This window comes from Eptatretus burgeri, chromosome 13, assembly GCF_056783735.1.
Source record: "Eptatretus burgeri isolate ZD-2024b chromosome 13, Ebu_testis_v1, whole genome shotgun sequence".
NCBI lineage: Eukaryota > Metazoa > Chordata > Myxini > Myxiniformes > Myxinidae > Eptatretus > Eptatretus burgeri.
In genome coordinates, this window is record NC_140973.1 from 29,309,639 (window position 1) to 29,326,408 (window position 16,770).

A 16,770-nucleotide genomic window follows, 5' to 3' on the forward strand; every position below is an offset into this window, starting at 1 on the left:
TCCTTTACAATATTAAAGAAGATATGATAAAACGTGATTACATAATTATCATCCTCACCATCGCTCTCATCCATGCACCGAGATTGTCCTGCATGGTTGTGCAAAAATGGACACCACTGAAAGGCTATAGCTAAGCAATTAGTTAAACCTAATATATCTATTTTTTATTCAATTATTTCTCTTCCAGGGTTGTCGAACACCAATGCCAATTGTATGGACACATAAATGCTCTACCCATTATGAAATAATGCTTAAAAGTGGTCTTTCGTTAATCATTTAAGGGAATTTTCAATTTCTCTTTATTATAGGGCTCCAACATGGCTGAACGGTGTCCAGATGAACCGGGATCGAGTCCATTGAAGTTACAGTTGCCAAAAAAGAAGCGAAGGTTGTCGACAGAATGGGATACATGCATCATATGTCAGAATTCGTCAAAGGAGAAGGTCAGCAAAGCTGGGAGCACGGGTTTGGAAGCTTTGAAGTCATCTTCACAAATATGGAATGATGAAATTGGCCAGTGTTTGGAGTCATGTAAGGGAGGAACGGATATGTCTATATTCTACCACCGCAGTTGCTATCAGTCGTACACCAGTAAGAGGAACTTATCCTTCTTCTCAGAACATGCATCACAGGAGAAACCAAAGATTGTGGAGCCTAAACACATGTGAGCAAATACCCACAAGATGACTGATTGGTCAACCGGTTTCATCTGTCATTCCAGGAAACGTGATAAACTTCACCGTGTCCGAACAGGACCTAGACAAGCAACAGTTCGCAAAGCAGCAGAAGCACGTGACGATCAGGATATGCTTGGTCTTCTTGAAGGCGAGGACCTGTTTGCAAAAAATGCTATATGTCATCGTACTTGCATGACTTCATGCATCAGCACCCACAACATGAGCTCTGGGCAATACCAGCAAGATGTACCTGAATCTGATGAACATCAAAATGCCTTCTCCCATCTTGTTGATGAGATAGATACCGACCTTAGAGGAGGGAAAGCCTTCAAAATGAAGAATCTATTACATCGATTCAAAACTATCTTAGGGGACAATGAAGAAACCTCATACACTACACAAAAACTACAGCGGCAACTAAAACATCACTATGGAGATGCTATCATTGTTCATTCACAACGTGGGCAATCAAAGTCAAGTATCATCATGAGCAGCCACGTGTCATTGGGCGACGCAGTTCGAGCATTTGCACAACTCAAGGAAGACTTCAGTCAAAGCCAAATGGAAACAGACGCCATGCTGCCAGAGGACGATAACCAGTTGGACTCCAGTAAGTCAGCTCTCCACAAAGTAGTTGGAGATATTCGTGATGAAATTAGTCAGATGATGGCAACAACCGAATACCCAACACCTGGTGATATCAGTATGGATTCATCGGAAAAAGCTCTGCCTGCGATGTTGAAAACATTCTTTGTATGGCGATGTTGATGTTGAAAAAACAAAGAGGCATTTGATACAGCTGACGAGACGTACCTACTGAACGACAACAAACAACGTAAAGTTCTTTCATTGGTTGAAACTACCATTCATTGTGTTAGACGAGATTTGATCATGCCTCTGCAATTAGGCCTAGCTGCACAATTTCACCATGCATACGGCAAGCGAGATATTATCGACGTACTGAGCTCCCATGGTTTCTGCATTCCCTATGATGGCCTCCGGCGGTTCATTCATGACAGCAGTCAGCAATGATGAGCTCATGAAAAGTCAAGACGTGCCACCAGTGACAGGCAGTGTGGCAACGAACGGTCACATGGTGACCAAAATGGCACGGACAGTGATGGTTGAACATTTCGAGGACACTCGCTCAAAATATATGTTTTAGTTCATTTCTCGTAGAACAATGTGTATTGGTGTAACATGTAGTTATCACATCACTTGTGCAAACTTCAGTCACTATATCGTATAATTTGCTAGTAGAAATTTGTTTCAAAATATTCTCGTTATATTGATACGGTAAACTGAACACATATAAAATAAAATAAAAATATGACAATTGGCAGATGTTTGTTTCTGCAGTTGATGATTTTCGAAGTTAGCGGTCCAGAAATTACGTCTTTTTTTCTATTAAAAGCACTCAAATGTACATATATTTATCACAAAGTATTCCATTACGTAACTCGAGGCATTCCCCTGCTCATTCTGTACAATTCAATACCAATCATGTAAAAATAGGGCGCATTGCTTTGTAGTTATGGCTAATTCACTGATTTTCGGAAATGGTCAAAATTTTCTAATGGGGGTATCCTTCAGGTGTTAATATTTCATGGGCCGCACACCCAAAAATGAGGACAACAGGGCAAAATGAGTTACTGAAATCCCCATCTTTCATATGAGACCTCTTGTAGCTTTGTGTCAAGCCGGTTGATTAAGTACCAAAAAATCTGACGTATACCGTTGGCCAAGTGGGGATGGTGTTGACTGGGCGATGCACAGTGTTATATTTGCCCCAGACATAACGCTTTGAATTTAGACGAAAAATTTCAACTTTTGTCTTGTCTGAATAAAAAAAACTTTTCTCCTCATACCGACAGTATCATTAAGATGTTTTTTCACAAACTCCATACAAGCTTTTAGATGTCTTTTTTCAGTAATGGCTTAGCCTGGTGTTGGCTTAGTGGTTCGGGTGGCGGCTTGGGATCCAAGGGTCCTGAGTTCAAGCCCTGTTGGCCGCTGAATTAAAATACACCAGGAGGTTGACTCAGCCTGTTATCCTTCCGAGGTCGGCAAAATGAGCACCAGTGTACTGGTAAGGGGGACACTGCATCAGCGGCATAGCCGCGTCCCAACCAATGATGCAACCAGCAGCCACAGGCTGCACTCGATAGAGGGAGGGTAATGGCTTCTGTCTTGCCACCTGTCCATAGAGGCCAACTTTGTGATGGGAATGGGAGATTTGTGAATGATGAACACTGACCCCAATCTTGGACATATAACCTTGCTGATCTTTCAAAGTCATTGATGGATTTACAGTGACATCCTGAACCAGTTTCCTGCTTGCCCGACTGCTGAGTTTGGATGGACGACCTGATCTGGATCGAGTCTGAGTGGTATGATACGTCGTCCACTTCTTAATGATGGATTTCACCAAACTCAAACGGATAATGAGAGACTTTGAAATCTTCTTATAAGCCTCTCCTGAACGGTGCTTCTCAACCACTCTATGTCTGACTTATTTCGAAAGCTCCTTGGTCTTCATGTTTGCCTTGTTAGTTGACCAAGTTGAATATTTATGCAACTGAGAATCATTTAATTATCTCTGTTAATCGAACTTATTCACATTTTATCTGCATTTTTTAGCTTTATCGCTTTGGAGTAGTTTGTGAAGATACAAAAAACAAGTTATATTTTAAAACCTCATGAAATAATCTCATGAAAGGTTCATTCAATTTCATTAGTTAAACATTTGTTGGACTTTTAACCTCATTCAGCTGTAAAATATTGTTGTGGGCTGGGGTCGGTGGCGAGAACGACCGCTAGGTGGGGGAGGTCATGCCGTCTCCCACCAGACTCCCTGGGATTGTAGGCCGTCGCTCCGGATAATTCCGTGAGCTGGCGGGTCACTGAACCAACAGTGGACGCCAATATCTCAACTGCGTAGCATAGGGTCTGTTTATCGAAAACCAATTTACCTAATTAACTACGCGATTTCGACATCCGGGGAAACCACGCCCTCGGCACGTCTTGCTCAAACCGGGTCACTCAAACCGGGTCACTGACTACCAACTCCGGGTCGGTTGCAGCTGAGCGGAAACTGCCAAAGCCGTGCTAGCTGGAATGAACGGATTATAATCCGGGATAATTATCGGGGATAAAAACCCGCCTAAACTCAGATCCGAACCATGCTGGACCAATTCAAGAAGGGATGGAAACGAACCGGGAACATTTCTAACAAGTTTTATTTACAGTAAATGAAGACACAAAGCAAGACTTAATGCGAATATGCAAGAAGTATTTACAATGATCCAAAAACACTTATTCAGTTCTACTTAAAGACGGGCCCACACGCAGATACACACACAAATGAAAAGAAACCCAGAGTTCTTTATTGAACCTTCGCAGCTGAGGAGAGAGACAAGCTGGGGGTCAGAGTTCGGTTGTGTACCTGGCCGTTGGAGAAAGGGGGTACTGCGTGCTGTGGCACCTGACAATGGTCGCTGGTTTGGTCCCCAGTCGCACATGTGGGACTCGATGTTCGTGGCAGAGCTCGGGTGGTGAATGGCTGGGGTCCACGGAGGGGGGTCAGGGTCGCTCTTTCCTTCCTTGTAGAGGGCCAGCAGCGACACGTTCGCCGCCTCGACGACCTTCTGCTCAACCCTCATCACAGCAAAAACCCTTTTGTGACAGCAAAAACCCAACAAAACTCTCCAAAAAGACCCACCAAAAAGACTCTCCAAGACCCCAAAAAGACCCCTGCCTCAGAGAGTGCTCAGGAATTTATGGACCTCCTTCAGCGGGGAGGGGCCTTGGTGAACACACCTCGCTGTCTGCCTTTGATTTGACGGGGTCCCACGGCATACCTTTCCGGGGCGGGGCCTTGGCCCCTGCCGGGAACCCCAGCCACTCTTCCACGCGGGGTCATACTTGACGAGTAACAGTATCAACGCTGCAACGGCCCCTGCCAGGAAACCCCAGCCACTCTTCCACGCGGGTTCATACTTGACGAGTAACAGTATCAATGTTGCAAAGGTCGTCGTGAAAGAGTTACAACGTTCGCGGGAGCTGAGAAACCGGAACCGCGAGATCTTGCCTTGGCACGTCAGGGTGCGAGAAGGCAGCTGGTTGGTGGTGGATCGTATTGGACCGAGGGGTCATGCAGATGGGATGGTTGTTAGATGGCTTGTTGGAGGATTTGTTGGATGTAAAGATTTAATAACCTAACTAAAAATAAATTGCAACGCACGCCTTTGATTCTCCCACTAGACAAAAGGAAAGGAATCTGACTACACACATACTTAACGAAATAACTGACTTTTGGGACATCTGGATGTTGTATGCTTATGGTTTCCATATCTGTAACAATATATATATATATATATATATATATATATATATATATATATATATATATATATATATATATATATATATATATATTATTCTATTGTTGCAGTGATGGAAAAGACCCACCATATGCATTCAAAGACATGTAGGATTTTCCCCCACAGCTATTTCTTTAGTTTATGTGAGATAGATTTCCCAACTTTCGTGTGGATGGACTTTGGGAAGAATATGCATAGTCAGTCAGAATGTTCGGTTTTTCTCTTCTCCCTCCATCTATGGAACCCTAGATGGCTCCACCTACTCAACCATCGCCAATCACTTGCCATTGTTCACCTTTCAAGCCCTAGCTTCTCATGGCCTGTCGATCCTGTAATTTGCCCTTCAAACCTCCCCCTCCCTCCTTTTCCATTCCACGTCACAGATGACCCCTGTCATGAGTCCACACGTCATGCATCATGCATCACCATTGCTTCAAAACAATGGACCATATATTACCGTTTGACTTGTACAAAGGATTTGTAAGCCGTGCTTGAACACGTGGAAAGTAAATGGAATCATTATTTCAATTCATGCAAAAAAACCCCCATTTGGACACAATAGAGGTAATTATTAGGTCTGCAGTGGTCTCTTGGTTCTTATGTTTACTTGGAAAACAACACATTCAGAGCTGCAGGATCATTAAACTGCAACTGTTGTAGCTGACGTCATGCGCATGTCATGTTGTTCAGCATAAGATGAGTGTTCCTGAAACAACATATTAGCTCAACCCTCATGGTGAGAGGATGTATAAAGAGTGTGATCGTGCACTCCAAAGAACAACTGATTAGCTTGATTTCTGATGTGAGAGGAGAGGCGAGAGGACATGGAAGACATTGAACAAGGGGCATTGAAGCAATTTTTCTGAGCATCTCAATCTACCAGGCGTTCGATCTACCGGGCGTTCGATCTACCGGGCGTTCGATCTACCGGGCGTTCGATCTACCGGGCGTTCGATCTACCGGGCGTTCGATCTACCGGGCGTTCGATCTACCGGGCGTTCGATCTACCGGGCGTTCGATCTACCGGGCGTTCGATCTACCGGGCGTTCGATCTACCGGGCGTTTGATCTACCGGGCGTTTGATCTACCGAGTGTTCGTTCTACTCGGGGTTCAACCCATTGAGCATCTTGATCTATCGAGCGTTTGATTTACCAGGCATTTCATCCACCAAACATCTTGATCTACCGGGTGTTTGACCCAACGAGCATCTTGATCTACCAAGCGTTTGATCGACCAAGCATCTTGATCTACCTGGCGTTTGATTTATCAAGCTCTCCTTACCACGAGTCCTTTGGCCAAGCCTGCGCTCACGTTTGCCTGCTTGGACAGCGAGAGCCACCATTACATGAGTCTGCACGCAGTACGAGCTTGCATGCATTTGAATAAGGTGGGAAGGAGCTGTACCCATGCTCTGCTGGATATCTTATCTACTTTTCTTTCTCTACATTTCTCTGGTTGTGATTAGGATTGGCATCATGTCTCACGTGTGAATAGTTAAGGAAAATTTTGGAAGGGGCTCATAAGTATCAAGGGAACAAGTTCTGCTCTGTGTCTCTATTCCATTTGCTGGACATACATGTCATACTATACATATTTCCCCTGTTTTATATGTGTCGCAACCTCACAAACACCCTGAATATGTGCATTGCCATTCTTTATGAATAAAACCTTTCTGTATATATGTGCTACATAAATTTCCCCCATACACCCCCAATATAAATAAACCCATACATGTTATCTTCCAACCTGTCTTTTCCCTATTGGGTACACACAGTCTGCACTAGCGATAGCCGGGAAGTTTTACCCAAACTATTTTGCTCCATTAAATATCCAACGTTGCACTCTCTGTTCAGCTCAGCAGAAATCTGAATGCACACTGAGGACATAAGCCTTGGTTTGTTGGGCCACGTTGCCCCCAGGTAAACAGCGTTAGATGGAGGAACACTCGGAGATTTCACCAGTTGATTGACGTCTGTGGTTGCTTTACAACCTGCCGGGCCGCAGAGTTATCCGCAGAATGTCGGCCTGCATGACCGAAGGTTGGGAGTAATTTGTGGCGAACCCCAAACCCTGGGCCGTAACTATGTATATATATTTGTGTGTATATATATATATATATATATATATATATATATATATATATATATATATATATTTCCCCTGTTTTATATGTGTGTGTATATACGGTGGGGAGAACAAGTATTTGATACACTGCCGATTTTGCAGGTTTTCCCACTTACAAAGCACGTAGAGGTCTGTAATTTTTTATCATTGGTACACTTCATCTGTGAAAGACGGAATTTAAAACAAAAATCCTGAAAATCACATTGTATGATTTTAAAATAATTAATTTACATTTTATTGCATGAAATAAGTATTTGATACATCAGAAAAACAGAACTTAATATTTGGTACAGAAACCTTTGTTTGCAATTACAGAGATCAGACGTTTCCTGTAGTTCTTAACCAGGTTAGCACAGACTGCAGCAGGGATTTTGGCCCACTCCTCCATACAGATCTTCTCCAGATCCTTCAGGTTTCGGGGCTGTCGCTGGGCAACACAGACTTTCAGCTCCCTCCAAAGATTTTCTATTGGGTTCAGGTCAGGAGACTGGCTAGGCCACTCCAGGACCTTGAGATGCTTCTTACTTAGTTGCCATGGCTATGTGTTTCGGGTCGTTGTCATGCTGGAAGACCCAGCCACGCCCCATCTTCAATGCTCTTGTTGAGGGAAGGAGGTTGTTGGCCAAGATCTCGCGATACATGGCCCCATCCATCTTCCCCTCAATACGGTGCAGTCGTCCTGTCCCCGTTGCAGAAAAGCACCCCCAAAGAATGATGTTTCCACCTCCATGCTTCACGGTTGGGATGGTGTTCTTGGGGTTGTACTCATCCTTCTTCTTCCTCCAAACACGGCGAGTGGAGTTTAAACCAAAAAGCTTTATTTTGGTCTCATCAGACCACATGACCTTCTCCCATTCCTCCTCTGGATCATCCAGATGGTCATTGGCAAACTTCAGATGGGCCTGGACATGCGCTGACTTGAGCAGAGGGACCTTTGCGTGCGCTGCAGGATTTTAATCCATGACGGCGTAGTGTGTTACTTATGGTTTTCTTTGATACTGTGGTCCCAGCTCTCTTCAGGTCATTGACCAGGTCCTGCCGTGTAGTTCTGGGCTGATCCCTCACCTTTCTCATGATCATTGAGGCTCCACGAGGTGAGATCTTGCATGGAGCCCCAGACCAAGGGAGATTGACTGTTATCTTGAACTTCTTCCATTTTCTAATAATTGCGCCAACAGTTGTTGCCTTCTCATCAAGCTGCTTGCCTATTGTCCTGTAGCCCATCCCAGCCTTGTGCAAGTCTACAATTTTGTCCCTGATGTCCTTAGACAGCTCTCTGGTCTTGCCCATTGTGGAGAGGTTGGAGTCTGATTGATTGAGTGTGGACAGCTGTCTTTTATGCAGATAACGAGTTCAAACAGGTGCAGTTAATACCGGTAATGAGTGGAGAATGGGAGGGCTTCTTAAAGACAAAACTAACAGGTCTGTGAGAGCCGGAATTCATACTGGTTGGTAGGTGATCAAATACTTATTTCATGCAATAAAATGCAAATTAATTATTTAAAAATCATACAATGTGATTTTCAGGATTTTTGTTTTTGATTCCATCTTTCACAGTTGAAGTGTACCTCTGATAAAAATTACAGACCACTACGTGCTTTGTAAGTGGGAAAACCTGCAAAATCGGCAGTGTATCAAATACTTGTTCTCCCCACTGTATATATGTATATATATATATATATATATATATATATATATATATATATATATATATATATATATATATATATATAGATCGAAACACATGGAGTGTGATGAGCACTATCCTGATATCTCCATTTGACATCGTCCTACACCAAAGCGTCTCCTCCAACACAGAGGCCTCGGCCTGGCGACTGTCAAACAGACAAAGATTACATGGTCAACATCAGTTAAACATCAAACAGAGCCACTTATCCAGATTTCGGGCTTATTTGCCCTCATTAGGACAGCCTACCAATAAATATCTCAGCAATGATGACCAGATTCGTCATTTATACATCAGACGCAACTCCTGACTGTAATGGTGAGAATAACCGTGCATTATGTCCCCACGCTAAAACCGCATGATCCACAAAGAACAAACCATAACACCATAACAGTCAGGAACAATCGTCTGGGTGGTAGATGGACAGTTGTTCTTTGTGGATCTGCACTGCTAGAGCTGCCACTGTCAACTGTAAGTACTGTTGTTGTGAAGTGGAAACGTCTTACAGCAACAACACTGCACCCGCAAAGTGGTAGGCCACACAAGCTCACAGAACAGGATGCCGAGTGCTGAAGCACATAGCGTGGAAAAATCATCTGGGTGGTAGATGGACAGTTGTTCTTTGTGGATCTGCCCTGTTGGAGCTGCCCCTGTCAACTGTAAGTGCTGTTGTTGTGAAGTGGAAACGTTTTACAACAACAACAACACTTCAGCCGCAAAGTGGTAGGCCTCACAATATTATATATATATATATATATATATATATATATATATATATATATATATATATATATATATATATATATATATGTGTGTGTGTGTATATATGTATATACGTGTATATATATATATATATATATATATATATATATATATATATATATATATATATATATATATATATATTTGTGTGTGCAAGTTGTTGACTGCCATCTCCACACATGGGTATAATTGTTGGGTCAAATGGAGACCTACCCGGTTTCAAAGTATCCACCTCCAGTGTGTGTGTGTGTGTGTGTGTGTGTGTGTGTGTGTGTGTGTGTGTGTGTGTGTGTGTGTGTGTGTGTGTGTATGTGTGTGTGTGTGTGTGTGTGTGTGTGTGTGTATGTGTGTGTGTGTGTGTGTGTGTGTGTCATACAGCATTATGATTGAAATTGTATGCCACATTACACTGGACATTACGCGGAATTTCAGCGATTTCCTGATAGTTTGAGAAATAATATTTTAATGCGACAAAGCGACAGGCTACAACAATACAGTTCACCAAAATTGCCTTCTAAATTACCTACAGGTGGGTCTTCCGGTAGCAAACAAGTTTTACTGAGGTCAGGCAAGTGTGCACAGTCTGCACCTACTGGCCACACCAGGCCAGCTGCCCTCAACACACCACCACAACCTTTCATGACCTCCTCACACAAGGACCTGGGGAAATAGAGACATAAAGAAAGCATATTGGCATCTTGGTTCTTATTGCACTAAATGATGCAAGTCTTTAGTCATTATTTTGATTTTGAATTGCTCACTGGTTATTCAAAATAATTGAGGATAAACTCCAGCTATCCAACTGTTTTAACAGCACTGCATGAGGAATACTGATCACATGTTATCTTACATGACTTGTGTGCCATGGCCTTGCCTTTGAGAGCATACCTGCAGGGTAACTTTGTTTGCTGTGATCCAGGTTCACATGGTGGAGCAAGCAGAGTACAGGCCAAGAAGGGTAGCTGAGGGTGGCAAGCTGTGTTTGCAAGTGCTGGGAAAAGAGTAGCCTCCCAGCTGCTGCCTGCTTCACCCTGACTGTGATGCCCAAGTACATTAGGGTATCTTGTTAGACCATAGGGTAGGGCTTCACAGAGATGGAGGTCAACAGGCTCACAGAGTCCTGGAAAAGAAAAAGAGACTGAGTACAGTATTATAGATCAAAAATCCAAGCTGTTTATTGATATTATAAAGCAAGAGTGTCTGTCCATCCATCCATCCCTGGACAACTCTCTCAGTTTTGTGGCAAGCTGCATCAAACCTTTTGTGGAGTGTTTTGGGGTCCCAGTAAATGTCCTAAGGTGGGTGAGAGGTTTCATAAATATTTCAATACAATTTCATTTTGACTTTCGATCCGTACAAAACCCGCTCCCAATCCGGAAGTAAACACAATAACGAGTTCAGCAGAAACATTTGCTGGTTTGATCACATCTCAAAAAAATTGTGATTTTGAGTTTCCACCTGAACGACTCCACTTTTATCCATTCTAAGGTGGGTGGGAGGTTTCATAAATTTCTCAATACAATTATGATTTCAATTTTCGATCCGTACAAAGTGTTTTGTGTCCGTTCTATTTCACCGGCAGATTCTGCTGTATTGGGTGCCGTGTGAGAATGGCGTCTATATCCGTTAACCTCACGAGTGTTTGTATTTTGTTACATTAATGGTATCGTATTAATTTGTGATTGGAATGATCCTGTTTGGAATGAACATATAGAGAGATTGAGTTTAAAGCAGAAGGAGGAAATTATGTGAGGGTTTCTACCCGTGACATTCGTGGATTCCGCATTTGCAGTTTTACCATTGTGACGTCATGGAAATATTACCCACCTTACTTCTGTTAGCTATTAGGGTTAATACACCGAAATCACCACTGTCAAAACCTAGATTCATGCACGCAGTATGCCTTAGGCAGGTTTACTTGAGGATACCAGCGAAGAAGTGTCCGTTTAGGGTTTTTGAAGAACGTTAACGTGAGACGTTTAAGGGTGCTCACGTGACCCGGTGGTGCTTTGACGTTGACCCGTGAAGAAAAATTATTCAGGGAAAGGTAAACATTCAGTCCACTTTGTCTATTACTATAAGGATGAATCATGTCATATTTCCATTATTCTGATACTCATTTGGTACTGTAGTAATACGGTCCAACCTTTTACTACAATTGTAGTTAGGTGCTTCTGACTATTATGTACACAGACTGCTGTGTAATGATCCACGATCTTAAGCATCGAAATAATTTTTTTTATTTCCATTGTACACTTTTGTACTAAATTAGTTTTTTGATAAATTTACGTTATGTTGTCAATTGTGTTTTCAGGGACTGAAACCTTGATGAAGAACGGTGCCCAGCTGATGATCCGTGCAGTCAGGAAACAATTCAATTGCTTGGAGGTTAAGGTTCTTACTTCAGGTAAGGGAACGATATATTGAGGTTTACAATTTAAATGAAGTTGAATGTAGGATGTTATGAAATTAACATCATTTGCAGCAATCCTTGAAATTATATTCTATTTTAGGAATAGCCAATTCCGTTTCAAGAGAGAGAGAGAGAGAGAGAGAGAGAAAGAGAGAAAGAGAGAGAGAGCTGGGAGAGAGAGAGAGAGAGCTGGGAGAGAGAGAGAGAGAGAGAGAGAGAGAGAGAGAGAGAGAGAGAGAGAGAGAGAGAGAGAGAGAGAGAGAGAGAGAGAGAGAGAGAGAGAGAGAGAGAGAGAGAGAGAGAGAGAAGCCAGTAGGCGACATTGGTGGTCGCTATATAATTGCATACTAGTCATACAGTTTTTGATGGATCGGGCTGAATTTTTTTGACAAAGAGGTTGATTATAGTGCGCATAAAAGCACAGAAGCCGATTTTTGATTTTCAAAAAAATATATATAAAAATATTTTTCGGATTTTTTCAAAAATTTCAAAGTCCCTTTTGCAAGGCAACGGTGGCGTCCATAGCAACGGTGCTCAAAAGCATACAACTAGATCCTGGTATAAACCTACCAGTGAAGTTTCATCAAAATCGGTTGACTCCTCTGACCTCCAGAGCTGTCCATTACATACATACAGACAGACGGGAAACCTGAGAATAACGGTAGTCTCGCGACCACCCCAAAAAACGAGATATGTGTGTTTGATTTTGTATCCCTACTGCTACAAAGTTGCAGCAATGCTAAAATGAAAGTCCAGTTTGGGTCGTGTGACTCTGATGTGAAAAATGATTCCAAAATAGGTATGCTCCTCAAACGCTGTCATTTGATCGTGTGGGTCGAATGAATGTACCATGTCACACAAGCAGGCATTTAAGGCACTTGACCGGACTCTCCAAGATATTCGACAAAACAGTTCACCCATGGGTAGAGTGACAGTTCTTCTAGCCGGTGATTTCAGACAAACTTTGCCCATAATTTGGCAGGGTACTCGAGTCGATCAAGTCAATGCGAGTCTAAAATCGTCAGTGCTGTGGCGAGATGTTAAAAAAAAAAATGACCCTCCATACCAATATGCGCATGTGCTTATGAAGAGAACACAGTGCACACCAAGTTCACCACTCTTCTGCTTGACATCGATGATGGTAAAATCGAACCTGAAACTGGTGACGGTCTCATCCCCCTTGATGAAAAAGTGGCTGCCGTGAGTTCTGAAAACGATTTGATAAACAGTTTGTTTCCTAATTTTTCACAAAATTATGGAGACACCAATTGGTTGTCGCAACAGGCAATACTAGTCCAAAGAAACGACGTCGTTCATACGCTGAATCAACGACTACTGGAACATGTGCCCAGTGACGAAGTTGCCAATAAATCCATTGACACTGTTCTGGAGGTGGATCAAATCGTTCACCTACCCTGTCGAGTTTCTGAGCTCGCTACATCCTTCAGGCATGCCACCTCATCAGCTGAAATTGAAAGTCGCTACACCAATCATGCTTCTTCGCAATCTGAATGCTCCAAAATTATGAAACTGAACTTGGTTGGTCGTGCGGCTGTGTTGATTCCCCGAATACCACTCATTCCCAGTGACTGTCCATTTTAATTCAAGCGGCTCCAATTCCCGGTATCTCTCTCATTCGTCCTGTCAATGAACAAGGCACAAGGACAAACGCTGCACCAAGCAGGACTCTATGTAGCCCAACCATGTGTTTCACGTGGCCAGCTTTATGTCGGATGCTCTAGAGTTGGGACTGGAATGTGGTTGGTCATATATGCATATGATGGATGAACCAGGAATGTAGAGTGCACCCGGAAGTTCTCGCATAAAATAAGCCTGACTCAATCAGTGAGTAACAAAGCCCACAATCCCCAATCCGTCAAAGACAGGTATCCTGCAAGTATTATATAATCCATTTTGTAACTGACTAAAACATGTCAATTTTGATATGTACCTTTTTTTGTCCTTGAAGCATAATTGATTAACATGAAAGTATGCACAGGGAAGAGCAAAGGACAAGAGGGGGGAAGCATGGGGAGACGTCAGAATGACGAATGTTAAGTGGATTGCATTGCCTTCTTGCTCGGTTCCTTAATAAAGATGTATGGAGTTGAAATAACAAGGTCGGAGGGTGTTTTCCAAATTTTTTGCTGAAACACTTGAAACAAATTAGCATTTCCAGTCTTCATTGCAGCCATTTATTTGAACTGTCTTGGTGAGAAAGTGGTCCCTGAAATCTTGCTGATAACGAGCCCTCACTGATCAAAACATGCACCCGCCACTGCTGTCATCTAGTGGTAGTAGGCTGTAACACCTCAAGGTGTCTGTGTATGTGAGATGTGCACAACATGATAAATCGCAGGTACCACAATCATCACACCAGACACAACAATAGCCAGATCTCAAACTGCTTCCTTTTTAATCACCAAATATCTCTAATCGGTGCTGTATCACAACTCAACTTGACAATTTACTCGATACAAAAAGACCCAAAATTTCCAATTAAATTCCAAATCCACCATAGGGCATGGAGGGTGCCTATTTCTCATCCACCCTGCTGCATCGTGCATGGCGTTAGGGAAGGGTGCGTGTGGCCGTATTGGTTGTTAGGTACCGTGTTGAATTGCAACCTTCAATAGGACGACATGACGCTTTTCACCATTGACTTATGATTGTCTTTTTGAATGCTGCCCTGTGCTGGAGCAGAACAGGAGATAATTTTGTCACATCGTAAAAATATTTGCTTTGTGAAGGATGGTGAGAAAAACCTCAGCAAAGTCATTATCGTGATTCGTGACACTAAATAAACTAGCCTGAGGCCTGAGAGGTAAAGGTACAGGCTTGATGTATGGCTCAGGATGGCTTTTCCATCAAATATACTTCCAATCATCCTGTTACATGATGTATATAAAACATCGAATCACCGGGCGAAAGAAAAGTTCAAGCCAAACTCGGTGGCATAATGGTTAGAGCGTCCACTCTGAGTCTGGGAGGTCAGTGGTTCAAACCCCTGCCAAGTCATACCAAAGACTTTAAAATGGTATTTGCTGCTTTAAAATGGTACGCAGCATATAAAAAGGATAAAGCATGGACAAACAACTACAGGATGGAAATACTCGTGCAGTCCTTAATGGACCTTAGGCCTCCTCCTGCATTGAAGTTCCTTCTCAGGGAACATATATTGTTATGGTAGGAGAAGAGTTGGACAAACAGACAAGAGGGTAATAACACCTGTGCTTCCACTCCATGTAAACTGGAATTCTCTTTGGGATCCCACATTCTACCAAAATAAGACCCATCACAAGGTGGTTGAACATACAGCAAGAGTTGTTGAAAGCATGAAGGTAAGTAGTGCTCTAAGATCACACAAGTAGTGTTTTACAAAGGAAATCATAATGGAAATTAAATGAACTGGCCAACCTCAATGCTGACATCTTGAACCTATCTTCTTCCTGAAAGATATCATGGTGCTTTTTCAAGTCCGTCTCAGGTTAATGCTCTCTTACCACTACTGTCCTTATTTCAACTGATCCACAGCAGACTATGTTTGTGAGAAGGCCAAATGTTTCAATTCCACGTTTGCTTCAAAATCTCACAGACTCAACCCCTTGCTTCTTGTATCTATCCAACGAACTAGCACTCATCAGCTCCTGGACATTGTGCCTTTCTCACCTGAGAAGGTGGAGAGGTTGTTTTTTTGGGGGTTTTTAAAAAAATATACAATGTCGAGGCTCGTATAAAAGCTAACACACAGAACGTATAACAAGGGGACGAGGAGACAAGAGGGGCGGAAGAGGGAAGCACAAAACAGTGGGGAACAGAGACATCAAATTACCTTGCGAAAGAAGAGTTCAAACCAAACTCAGTGGCATAATGGTTAGAGCGTCCACTCTGAGTCAATGGCGACACACAATGCCGATTTTGTGACTGGCCCAGATGGCATCAGCGCATGTGTCCTAATAACCTGCTCTGCTGCTCTTGAACATCCTCTTTCTACTCTGTTCACCCTATCATTGGCCCAAGGTCACTTTCTGTCTCGGTGGGAGTCAGCAAACATCATTGCATTACATATGAATAGTCCGAAGTGGGACAGGCACTCATCTCCCGATGGAGGGTGGTCATAGTTGAGGTGCATTTGGTGATAAAGTTCATTTTCAGTTTGATTCAATGAAAGATTATGGACCTGGGTGGGCTGAGAGGCCTGATAATACGATTGTATTTGTGCAGTGAAAACTATGTAGGATGAGCATGTCCTGAATTCTTTTTTGTCCAGTGAAAGAACCCTTAAACCCATTTAAACCCCAATGGATACACCAGGGTCTAAGGATCGAAGAGGTTTAAAGGGATCTAAAGTGTTCAAAGGGTCTTAAAAGGACTAAAAGGATCACAAAAGGACTGAAACGGTCTTAAAAGGTCTAAAGGGGTATAAATGGCCTAAATGTCGAAAGGAGTCTAAAGGGCCGACAGGTCTAAGGGGTCGAGAGGTCTCAAGGGTATGTCCCAAAAGTGGTTAGGGTCTAAAGGATGTAAATGTCGAAGGATGTCTGAAGGATCTAAAGAGTTTAAAGGGTCTTAAAAGGTCCAAGGGTTTAAAGGGTCTGAAGGGGTCGAAAGGCTGACGGGGTCAACGGGAATAAAATTTGAAAGGATATGTTCCAATAGTAGTTAGGGTTTAAAGGGTCTTAAGTGGTCTAAAGGGGTCAAAGAGTCAAAAGTGTCAGAAGGGT

General features: G+C 42.8%; 1 protein-coding gene across 3 annotated transcripts in view; it reads right to left on the bottom strand.

Moving 5' to 3' along the window:
- The window catches only part of LOC147014147 (atrial natriuretic peptide-converting enzyme-like), a 131,635-nt gene that overhangs the window by 55,590 nt on the left and 59,275 nt on the right, over window positions 1–16,770 (bottom strand). For all 3 annotated transcript variants that reach the window (XM_085851848.1, XM_085851849.1, XM_085851850.1), the window contains 2 exons: window positions 10,522–10,753; window positions 10,157–10,293 (listed from right to left, as the gene is read on the bottom strand). In XM_085851848.1, the coding sequence (XP_085707974.1) occupies window positions 10,157–10,293; window positions 10,522–10,753 (369 nt within the window). The remainder of the gene's footprint in view (window positions 1–10,156; window positions 10,294–10,521; window positions 10,754–16,770) is intronic.